Genomic DNA, 11,625 nt, shown 5'->3' with positions numbered 1-11,625 from the left:
CAAAGGACACCAGAAACACAATTGAAGACCTCCACCAGGCTGGGAAGACTGAATCTGCAATAGGTAAGCAGCTTCGTTTGAAGAAATTAACTGTGGGAGCAATTATTAGGAAATGGAAGACGTACAAGACCACTGATAATCTCCCTCGATCTGGGGCTCCACGCAAGATCTCACCCCATGGGGTCAAAATGATCACAAGAATGGTGAGCAAAAATCTCAGAACCACACGGGGGGACCTAGTGAATGACCTGCAGAGAGCCGGGACCAAAGTAACAAAGCCTACCATCAGTAACACACTACGCCGCCAGGGACTCAAATCCTGCAGTGCCAGAAGTGTCCCCCTGCTTAAGCCAGTACATGTCCAGGCCCGTCTGAAGTTTATTAGAGAGCATTTGGGTGATCCAGAAGAAGATTGGGAGAATGTCATATGGTCAGATGAAACCAAAACATAACTTTTTGGTAAAAACTGAACTCGTCGTTTTTGGAGGACAAAGAATGCTGAGTTGCATCCAAAGAACACCATACCTACTGTGAAGCATGGGGGTGGAAACATCATGCTTTCGGGCTGTTTTTCTGCAAAGGGACCAGGACGACTGATCAGTGTAAAGGAAAGAATGAATGGGGCCATGTATCGTGAGATTTTGAGTGAAAACCTCCTTCCATCAGCAAGGTCTTTCAATATGACAATGATCCCAAACACACCGCCCGGGCAACAAAGGAGTGGCTTCGTAAGAAGCATTTCAAGGTCCTGGAGTGGCCTAGCCAGTCTCCAGATCTCAACCCCATAGAAAATCTTTGGAGGGAGTTGAAAGTCTGTGCTGCCCAGCAACAGACCCAAAACATCACTGCTCTAGAGGAGATCTGCATGGAGGAATGGGCCAAAATACCAGCAACAGTGTGTGAAAACCTTGTGAAGACTTACAGAAAACGTTTGACCTCTGTCATTGCCAACAAAGGGTATATAACAAAGTATTGAGAAACTTTTGTTATTGACTAAATACTTATTTTCCACCATAATTTGCAAATAAATTCTTTAAAAGTCCTACATTGTGATTTTCTGGATTTTTTTTCTTCTCATTTTGTCTGTCATAGTTGAAGTGTACCTATGATGAAAGTTACAGGCCTCATCTTTTTAAGTGGGAGAACTTGCACAATTGGTGGCTGACTAAATACTTTTTTGCCCCACTGTACCTCTTTCCCTACTGTATTTATTTTATTTTATTTATTTATTTTGCTCCTTTTGCACCCCATTATTTTTATTTCTACTTTGCACTTTCTTCCACAGCAAATCTACCATCCAAGTATTTTACTTGCTGTATTGTATTTACTTTTCCACCATGGCCTTTTTTTTGCCTTTTATACCTCCCTTACCTCACTCAATTTGCTCACATCATATATAGACTTGTTTCTGCTGTATTGTTGACTGCATGTTTGTTTTACTCCATGTGTAACTCTGTGTTGTAGTATGTGTCGAACTGCTTTGCTTTATCTTGGCCAGGTCGCAATTGTAAATGAGAACTTGTTCTCAACTTGCCTACCCGGTTAAATAAAGGTGAAATAAAATAATAATAATAATAATACAAATTCCACAGTTCCAGGCCCCCAGCATTGTATGGGAATTACACCTGAGCAGTGAGCTGGGCACCCTTGGTGACAATACACTGGGAACAGAGCATGGACATATAGCAACAAGGGGATTTACTGTAGCACAGGTGGCATGGGAACAACACGGCTTAATGGGAACATGTGGACATTTGCCAAAAGTCCACCACAGCCACTAAATCTGAGTACATTCATGTTTGCTGGAGGCCTGTAGAAGCGTGATGGGAGGGTTGGACCAAGTAGTGGGAAAAGACAGTATTAACAGCTGTTAACTTGGTTTCAGTGTGGCCTATGGCCCCATTTGTCTCTCAGTTCCCAGTACTCATCATGTTGGCTAAACCCACACGTGAAACTGCGAGGTCGGACCGCGTCCACATGACTCATGGATTATTTGTAGTGTGTATGTAGAAGAGATTACGCTGGAATGATTGGATAGAAGGATGGAAAGAGAGTGAATGCTTTTGTTTTTGTTTTAAATTAATGAGAATACAGTTTGCCGGGCAGTGGGATTAGAAAAATAACTCCAATGACCTTGCGGTGGACACTTTATTAAGTTATTTTACACCCTGTCATTGGCTGTACACATCTTTTTGTCTGACTCTCCACACAGTTTTATATGTTACCCATGTCAGATTTGCACATTCATACTGATGTGCAAAGCCTCTGAAGTAGCATACAGATGCAGTGCTCATTTCCTGGTTTCCGTCCAATTGGCAAGAGATTTTCATGCAAATATTCTAAAAAAATCTGCGTAAACACAAATTTCGAATTTTCCATCAAATAGACTTGTTGTGGATAAAAATCATTGCGTGATGACATTGTGCACACAAAATGTACTCTAGCCAACAGCTCGCAGATACAGTACGTGTAGACTAGTCTACATTATGGATTATAGGTAAAAACGAGAATATTTGTCAAACGGAAGTCATTCATAAATCATCACCAGAATAAGACCCTCGATTTTTATTGGAAAGGAGCATCAAGATCACCGTGCGTACACTTTCTCCACCCTGTGAATTGTTTATCTCGATATGATGGTTATTATATCACTATTCTTGCGCGTATAGGCTTTTCAACCGCCCTTTATTTCACAATAAATATTTCACAATTCATATCTGAACTCAAAATATCAGATTCCATGTGTGTTTTTTTCTTCCAGTTTACACATTAGGGAAAGATCAGATACACAGTACCTGATGTTAATACCTGATAATACCGAAAACTGCTGAAGCTCGTTGGCTAGTGCCAGTGTTGTCGAAGTGGTGAATATTGTTTCCCTCCAAGTCAGTTTTTGCGGAGTTCCCAATCCCATGTGGGAAGCTAGGATGGTTAGTCAAGGACAGTTGTTGCTGCTGCCAAAAGCATTTCAGTGTTGTGTTTGCTTTTAACAGATGTGGGGTGGATTTAGGACCATACCAGAGAACTCTTCCAAGACACACAAATGCACAGGGGAAGTATTAAGTGTTCCTCTGCTACATACACAGAGTATTTAAAAAAACATTAAGAACATCTGCTCTTTCAGTGACATACACTGACCAGCTGAATCCAGGTGAAAGCTTTGATCCCTTATTGATGTCACCTGTTAAATCCACTTCAGTCAGTGTAGATGAAGGGGAGGAGACAGGATAAAGATTGATTTTTAAGTCTTGAGACAATTGAGATGGGTTGTGTATGGTCTACCACCCAAAGGACATCCAGCCAACTTGACACAACAGTGGGAAGCATTTGGGTCAACAAGGGCCAGCATCCCTGTGGAACGCTTTTGACCTTGTAGAGTCCATCCCAACGAATTGAGGCTGTTCTGAGGGCAAAGGGAGGCCCTCAGAACCTTTTATACAAAAGCCTTAGGACAGTAACTTTTGAACATTACATTTTGAAGATAATTTTTCGGACAGTCACAATACCTTTTTGGACACTAACATGGTTTAAGCAGTAATAAAACACCATCAAACTTAATTGTGTTGTCGCTTTTATCTTCATGTTTTATTCATACAGTATATTCCTCACACACCAAATACAATATTTACAATTATACAAAGGTTACCTCAGTAAACAATTTAGACAACAATTTATACATGAATCATCCCAAAAATGTAGACAACCAAATGCTTTTCTGCAAAGCATACACCGTAACTACATTTAAAATGTAACATGAATTTCAGATTTTTTTTACTCCAAAAGTAAAGGTGCTATTACAGTGTTAATTTACAGTATCCTCTCTGAGGAAATTCCAGTTCAATCTGAATGTATTGTTTATGTGTCCTCAGTAGTCTCAGGGTGTTCCCTGTGTCTTCAGATCAGCTAGTCTCTTCATCAGGGACAAAGACAAACTTCCTCTGTGGAACTTCCACCTGCAATTAAAAAAACAACACCGATTTCTGTTAAATAAAACAGGACTTTTCTTATGCTTGTTTCCTCGAAAACAAAAGATTCCATTTTGTGATTCTGCGATTGCCACATTGTTTGCAAAATCAACAATACCCTACATATTATGCAAGGGCTTGCAAATTTGATCAATCACCGCATTATTACCGCATATATCAGGCAAATCACCTGATATTACTGCATGAAACTGTCCGATCACCACAATACAAAAAAAAGGTCTCACAAAAAATTCAACCAATCACCACACTTTTACAGCATAAAGTTAAGCCTCATGTCAACAAATGTTTTCCCCGTCAGTGCATTTTCATGATAAATTGGGCAAAACTCATCACAAAATGTCAGAAATGCAGCAGCAGTATCGAACATTTTTGCCCACAAATATCACAAAAATGACTCTGCACTTTCCTTATTTACTCTTTGTTGTCAGAGTTCGTTCTGGCACTGTGAGGCCTCTCCCGTTTCCCTTATCATAGCAGCTGTACAACAGTCCTATTTATAACTCTAGTTAAGTGGCAGGCATTCACAGACTCTAGAAGACCCTAGCCTTCTGAGGGCAACCAGGATTTGCCACAGTAACAACATAACAAGCAGCTACCACACATTAATGGGCCCAGACGAGACTACTCTCCCGCTCCTTTCTCCTCTCTCTCTCTCTCTCTCTCTCTCTCTCTCTCTCTCTCTCTCTCTCTCTCTCTCTCTCTCTCTCTCTCTCTCTCTCTCTCTCTCTCTCTCTCTCTCTCTCTCAGCCTGTGTTAGGGACTTCAACCATGGCTTGTGTTGTGTTTGGCTTTGTTCAGACATAACACGGCGCTTGACGATGGAAAGGTGTCATATGATCAGCGTCCATCGTAAAATAACATGTCAACCACAGGATGTGACTCAGATAGCGATGTTCCTCTGTCACCTGTCTAAATCAGACTGACCTCGGCGGTATGTGTTCCCTGTGACGGTAAGAACGCACCCCGAGGTTCTCAAAGCAACCTTATTTATCTTTGACTGTTTAGACCAGATTCTTTCTCTCAGCCATTATATATGAGTTGTCTTTGACATTTTCCAAGATGACATAGTGTCTCAGTCTGCTGGCTTTGTCACAGAAAGAAACACTTTTCCAGATGGATACATGTTAATTAGTTTCCAGGGCTATTGGGCTGGTGGTGAAGAATTGGAGCATACAGTGTCGGTCCAGGAATACCCCGCCCCGGATACAGCTGGAATAGACTCCACGTTGGTAAGGGCCAATTGTTTTTCCTAGCCATGTGACCTGACCAGAAAAGAACTCTGGGCCCAATTGATGATGTATGAGACTATGAACACTCATAGGTGGTGTCTCACCATCACCACCTTAACCCTTAAAACTCTTGTTAACTCTCATTGGCTGTGCATGTACATGCACGCACGTGCACACAATCTCACCTTTCTGAGGGAGCGGACACTGGCGTTGCGGATGGAGTCCATGAGCTGGTCGTGTGAGGAGCGCAGTGGAGTGGGTGGCCTGCTGTGCTCCTGGTCTCTGGTCTCTGCCACTGGCCGCAGAGCGTTCTTCAGCTCCTTCAAGATACTGTTGGTCTCTTTCAGTCCTTTCTTCCCCTTCTTCCCCTTCCCTTTCCCTTGCTTCTTAACGACCTCCTCGTGGAGCCTGATCACCTCCGCTATCTTCCTAGTCGGCTTCTTCTTCTCTGCCGGGGGCTGGCAGGGCAGCGGGGGGGGGGGAGGAGGTGGAGGAGGCGGCGGGGGAGCAGGAGGGGTCTGTTTCTTGGGGAGTTTGGGGGATTGCCAAGGAGACACCCGCGGGGAACCGTAGGGCGAAGAACCCGGAGTGGCCTTCAAGAGAGCGGTCGTACGGGGGTTAACGGCCCCCTCTGGCCCCGCCTGCTGGTTCTGTCTCTGCTCCTGCAGGCGTTTCTGTCTCTGATGGTCCATGTTACGGGTCAGGATGCCTGTCATGCTCATCCGGGGGCCTGGCAGGTGGAACTGGTAACCCAGCTTGATCAGGGTGTGGTTCTCCCTCAGAACCTTCACCATCTCCATCTCTACCTGAGAGACAGACAGACAGAGAGAGAAAGAGGGGGGGGATCATGAGGTTGTGCTTTTACCATTGTCTGAAAATGTGTGTCGAGCAGCAGCATCAAGACTGAATACCAAGTCCAAACTGACTGACCTGTCCTCCACACATGTGTCTCTGGTTATGGAAGCGTAGCTCAGTCAAGGTGCTATTGCTAGGCAGGGCCTGGACCATGGCCAGAACACCTTTCCCTGTCACATAGTTGGACTCGATGTTCAGGCTGATGATGGAGGTGTTTTCGTACAGCGTCTTGGCAATGGCAAGCGCCACGGGGTCGTCGGCATGCGTGTTGGCCAGGCTAAAGACACGCACGTGTGTGTTGGAGCGCAGTGCCTCAGCGAACTGGATTAGAATGTCCTGTGAGATGTCCTCAATGTTGTTGAGGTTGATCTCTTTGAGCTCAGGGTCATTATTAAGGACTCTTTCCAGGGCCTCGTCGACAACTATTGGGTTACCGTCGGCGTTGGGGTCAATTGAAGGTGGGGGCGGGGTTAGTCTCATAGGCTCCACCCTTGGGGGTCTCAGGAGGCTAGTGGAGGAGATGACGACTGACAGCGGTGATGGAGGACCAGAATCCTTTGGGGTCGCTGCTTTGGGCCTCTTCTCTTCTGGCTCCTCTTCATCCTCCTCATCCTCTGTTTCAGCTTCCTCTTCCTCACTCTCCTCCTCTTCTTCTTCTTCCTCCTCTTCCTCTTCATAATCTTTATTTTCTTTCTTGTTCTCGTCATCGTTCTCCTCTGCTTCGCTGTTGGTTTCTGTCACGCATTCTTCCTCACTCTTTTCGGCATCATCATCGTCATCCTGTTTAGACATAAGGTGTAAATCTCTCATTAATCTGACTCCGACACCATAGCCATGTTCTCTTTTAACTGTATTATGTCTAAAGTTAGACCTAAATGGGATGTAAGATTTGTATTGTTTTTGTGTGAAGGTCCTAACTGGTTCTCCATTATACCAGATAGTGATCATTATTGATAATTAAGCTTCTTAATTGGTCAAATGTAATTTTACGGTTATCCATAAAGATCTGAGAGTTGCAAGCTAGCTGAGTTCAGACTCTCTCCTGATCACTGACCTGTTTGGGGCTGCTGGCTTCCCCTCTCTCATCCTCCAGTATCCTCTTGGTCTCATTCTCCCAGTACTTCAACAGAGAGTCTCTACTGAAGGTGCCAGTGGGGGTCTTCTCCGTCTGGTCTCTCTGTCTCAGGCCGATGGGCACGTTGGCATCAGGGTCTATGTCTGCCAGCTCCATCTCCAGCTCTGCTAGCTCCTCCGGGCTGAGAGAAGCCAGTAGTTCATCCTCATCCACATCCTCATACTTACTCAACTCCCGACGGTACCCAAAACTGTTCATTGCTGAAGAGGGTGGCCTCTGGACGGGGCTCCAGGTAGATGGGGCTATGTGTGCCGTACGAGTCCGATCAGGGTGGGATCTTTCTGGGATAGGTTTCCGGTCAGAATGGAGTCTTTCTGGGGGTGTGGGTCCTGTCAAGTTCAGTCTCGGCCTGATCTGTTTGTCCTCTACTGCTTCAGTGAGAACAGTACCAGTGGTGTGTGCAAGGGGCCAAGCTGAGGTGTCTGTGTCGGTGATGTGTGTGTTGAGTGTGTGTGTGAGTGTGTGTCCTGTTCTCCTCTCTTCTAATCTCTCCAGCTGCTGCAGAGGCCTTAAGAGGGGGATCAGTGGAGTGCAACAAAGCGTTGGACCATGATGCACAGTCCTTTTTTTGGGAGGCGCTGCTCAGAGAGATAGACTAGAGCCACAAAAAGCATGTGAGCTCAGAGAGCAGAGCGGCCCTGGTCAGGCCTGTCAGCGGATCCCAGCAGCGCGAGTCATAGAGGCACATAACAAGAAACAGAAACACAGTGGCCAACATACAGAGAAACATAGCAACATTAAACACGTCTTTACACACAGAGGGATATCACATCACACAGAGAAACCCACAGACATAGAAAGACATTCAGACTCAGAGACACACAGAGACACACACCATGACATAAATGTTGTCTCAAATAGTACACTTTTCCCTAGGTGGCTCTGTTCAAATGTGGTGCACTGCATAAGGAATAGGGTGTCATTTCAGATATGCCTCTAGTAAGGACCAGAGTGGTTGTTTATCTGATAGGCGACCGCGTGAAGTAGGCCGTATTGAAATGGTCACTTTTCAAGTGTCTATCACCACTCAACATTGCTGTGTGACACCACTGGCCATCCCGTGGGATTAACTACTACTGATAACATGGTTTCTATGGTAACATGTTTCTATGGAGCAGACTAATATAGCAATAATGTGGAAGTAGAGCTGCATCTTTCAGTGGGCTTTCATTTAGTACAATGGTTCCTGAAATACTGGGGATAACAATAGACGATTGCGACCGTGGGCTTATTTAAAAGAGGGTTATGTTATCATTTTAGGCTTGTCAGGGTAGAGTGGAGGAGCTTTTCTGAGAGCTGGCAGACAAGACAGTGGGATGTTCTCTATCTCTCTCTGCTATACACTGCTGGCTTTGGGCTTTTAATCAGACCTCTTTATACATCACCACTCTGTCTGAACGAATGAATATTTGTACTTAGTTGGGGAACAAAAACCGTCTGTTTATCTACGGAGCTTTGTAGGAGCCCTTCCGTTCTGTCAGTCTAAATCTTCTAATGAGCCCGAGTGATAACAGTCTGGCTAACACCTAACTCTCAAAGTCCTCCTGACTTCAAAGTCAGGAATGGCTCTTTGAAGTTGTGGGCACAATGCGTCGATAATGAAGGGGGCTTTTACTGGTTGGCTCAACTCTGTGTCATACTCACTCAAACAACCATAGGCACAGCCACACACAGGCCCAGAGCGCCGTCCCCCTCCCCTTACAACGGTTGGATTTTCCAATCCAAACAAAGAGGTCTCAATCCCAGAGGGGAAAAAAACAACATTTGAGCGAACCAATCCTTTGCAGACTAGCGTGTCACAGCTCTCCCTGCTCTGGGTCATGTGGGTTGCGTCAGCCAGGCTAGGGGGATAACTCTCTTTGGGTAAAGGGCTTGTTGTTGTCGTCGGTGGCTAATTCCAGATATCCAAAATGGGTTTGACGTGTGCAGATGCATGATGTGTGCATACTGTTTCAGGTAACGGGCAATTATGTGGAGCCTACGATACCTTTCTGTGGATCTATTTCTATGTACAGCAGAATTGTGTGGTCAATGCATTTTTCCCTCGGGGATAATAAAGTGCATTGAATTGTGCAATGACACACAGAGAGGGGCTACTGTGAGTGAGGAGGATGGAGGCTGGGCTTTGGGTCAAAGTGGTGTCAGGGAAATTCATATTATTCTGTATGTAAATATGTGACACTCTGTTTAGTATGATGTGTTACGTAACATTAGGTTATAGACCATTATGAATGGAGTAGGGGTCGTACAAGTCTTACAAATGAGAGGACGTATAGTGTCATCCCACTGGGCACACAATGTCATTTCTGCGTGGACAATTGGGTAATATTTGATTGAGACGTTGATCAATGAGATTACAATTTATATTAGTCCAATCAAAAAGACAGCCAATGTCCCCCGAGTGGTGCAGTGGTCTAAGGCAGTGCTAGCTGTGCCACTAGAGATCCTGGTTCGAGTCCAGGCCCTGTCGCAGCCGGTCGTGACCTGGAGACTCATTGTGCGACGCACAATTGACCCAGCATCGTCCGGGTTAGGGGAGGGTTTGGCCAGCAGGGATGTTCATGTCCCATTGCGCTCTAGCGACTCCTGTGGTCAGCCGGGTGCAATGCACGCTTATAAGGTCACCAAGTGCACGGTGTTTCCTCCTGTTTCTTTTGGGTAAGCGGGCAATGTGTCAAGAAGCAGTTATAGCCCCAGACCCATTGATCGCTCTGTTTGCTACAGTTGATGGGAATAACCAGGAGGGGAAGGCTGCCTCTAGTTGTACTCTATTAGCCAAAAGGCTCATATTGCAATTTTGGAAATTGGAGACTGTACCTACCTTTGAAATGTGGTTACGGGATTTAGGGAATGTAATACATATGGAAAAGATTCGACACAATACCTCCAATAGAAGTCCAATAGAAATATGGCAGCTGATACACCTGCATTGTTTGCTGTTTGGGGTTTTAGGCTGGGTTTCTGTACAGCACTTTGAGATATCAGCTGATGTACGAAGGGCTATATAAATAAATTTGATTTGATTTGATTTGATTTGATTTGATACTGGATAAATGGTCTAGTCCCGCTTCATAACTGGGTTGATGATCTGCTGCTACTCTGTGCTGTACTCCACTCAATATTTAATTTTGGCTGAACTACACTGCTTGTAATGACTATATGCTGTCTTCTTATACTGTACATGTACCACCTAATAGGATTTAGTTTTATTTTGTGTATGTGTGAGTTAAGTTTTGTTTTGTTCCATCCCATTCAACAGTACAATGAATGTCAATGTTTGTATCACTGTCTTTTTTTAAATGTATTTTCTATTGGAAAATAATAAACATATTATAAAATAAAAAAAAAAAAAGAATCAGTGCAGATTGGCTGGGTTGTGTTTCAGAGGACGCGCGGCTCTCGACCTTCGCCTCTCCTGAGTCCGTACGGGAGTACAGCAGCAATGGGACAAGACTGTAACTACCAATTGGATACCACAAAATTGGAGAGACAAGAAAAGACAGCCAAAAGCCAGTTTCCAATGTGTTACCACTACGCTCTCAACTGTATAAAAACACAACCAAATTCCAATGGAAAAACAATGTCTATTGCTTTAAACTATTTATAAAAACAGCATAGCTCAAATGGGAATATAATGTCAGATATTTTGTTGATTTATACAACATATTAATGTATTATCACTGTGCAACATCTAATAGCAGAACCAAATGACCTGGATTGCAGTTGAAATGGCATTAAAAGTACATGGTGCAAGTGATAAATGCCGCTCGAGATTCTGCACCGATTATTACAGCAGTTTTGAAGATCTTCACAGTCCTGCGACAACCTATTCATGCTACTGTATCTTGAACATGCATGCTCTTTATGATTACATAAGTAGACATTTACAGTAACAGTAACCTCAATGTGGCCGTGGATGTGTTACTCATTTTAAGGTTGAATGTTAGATTGTAGTTTGTAAGATTTGGCTATTTACTGTATTAAAAAGTCATATTGAATTGTGTTTGGTTGGCAACGCAACCAAATATCAACATTTGAAAGAGATGTTTCTGCTTGGATAGTTCCATCTGTACAACTGAAACACTGTATCAATATGGCGCCGGAGAAGAAGGCAGATGTTTTATGTGCCCCCAACCGATTGTGTTTTTTGTTTGTTTATTTGCATTTTTCGTAACTTATTTTTTTACTTATTTTGTTTAATATGTTGCCGCTACCGTCTCTTATGACCGGAAATAACTTCCGGACATCGGGACTGCGATTACTCACCACGGACTGGCAGAATCCTTTTTTTCCCTTTAAGGAGTCTGATGAGCCCAACGTGAAAGATATACTGCTTTCATGGGAACAATCCCCGTGATTTGCATGAAGAGGAAGCAGAGAAAAAGGTGACCGAGGGTGGGCTGCCTGCTGAGAATTCGTA

General features: G+C 44.1%; 1 protein-coding gene across 1 annotated transcript; it reads right to left on the bottom strand.

Annotated features, from left to right (window-relative positions):
- Positions 1-3,558: 3,558 nt before the first annotated feature.
- LOC124014308 (leiomodin-2-like) lies at positions 3,559-7,962 on the bottom strand. The gene is made up of 4 exons (XM_046329144.1): positions 7,125-7,962; positions 6,146-6,850; positions 5,401-6,021; positions 3,559-3,953 (listed from the first exon to the last, which is right to left on the bottom strand). Exons 1-4 carry the CDS (start codon positions 7,401-7,403, stop codon positions 3,900-3,902), a joined length of 1,659 nt encoding a protein of 552 aa, XP_046185100.1. The 5' UTR covers positions 7,404-7,962; the 3' UTR covers positions 3,559-3,899.
- Between the last annotated feature and the right edge of the window lie 3,663 nt (positions 7,963-11,625).

This window comes from Oncorhynchus gorbuscha, linkage group LG25, assembly GCF_021184085.1.
Source record: "Oncorhynchus gorbuscha isolate QuinsamMale2020 ecotype Even-year linkage group LG25, OgorEven_v1.0, whole genome shotgun sequence".
In the NCBI taxonomy this organism is placed as follows: domain Eukaryota; kingdom Metazoa; phylum Chordata; class Actinopteri; order Salmoniformes; family Salmonidae; genus Oncorhynchus; species Oncorhynchus gorbuscha.
Note: the sequence above shows the minus strand (reverse complement) of the source record. Positions and strands in the feature narration are given on the sequence as shown.

Excerpts from the sequence above, each read along its gene's own strand:
- LOC124014308 (XM_046329144.1), bottom strand. The coding sequence starts at position 7,403 with ATGAACAGTTTTGGGTACCGTCGGGAGTTGAGTAAGTATGAGGATGTG. Across the intron at positions 6,022-6,145 it reads GACACATGTGTGGAGGACAG|GTAGAGATGGAGATGGTGAA; the intron begins GTCAGTCAGTTT and ends TCTGTCTCTCAG. Across the intron at positions 3,954-5,400 it reads GTGTCCGCTCCCTCAGAAAG|GTGGAAGTTCCACAGAGGAA; the intron begins GTGAGATTGTGT and ends TTTTAATTGCAG.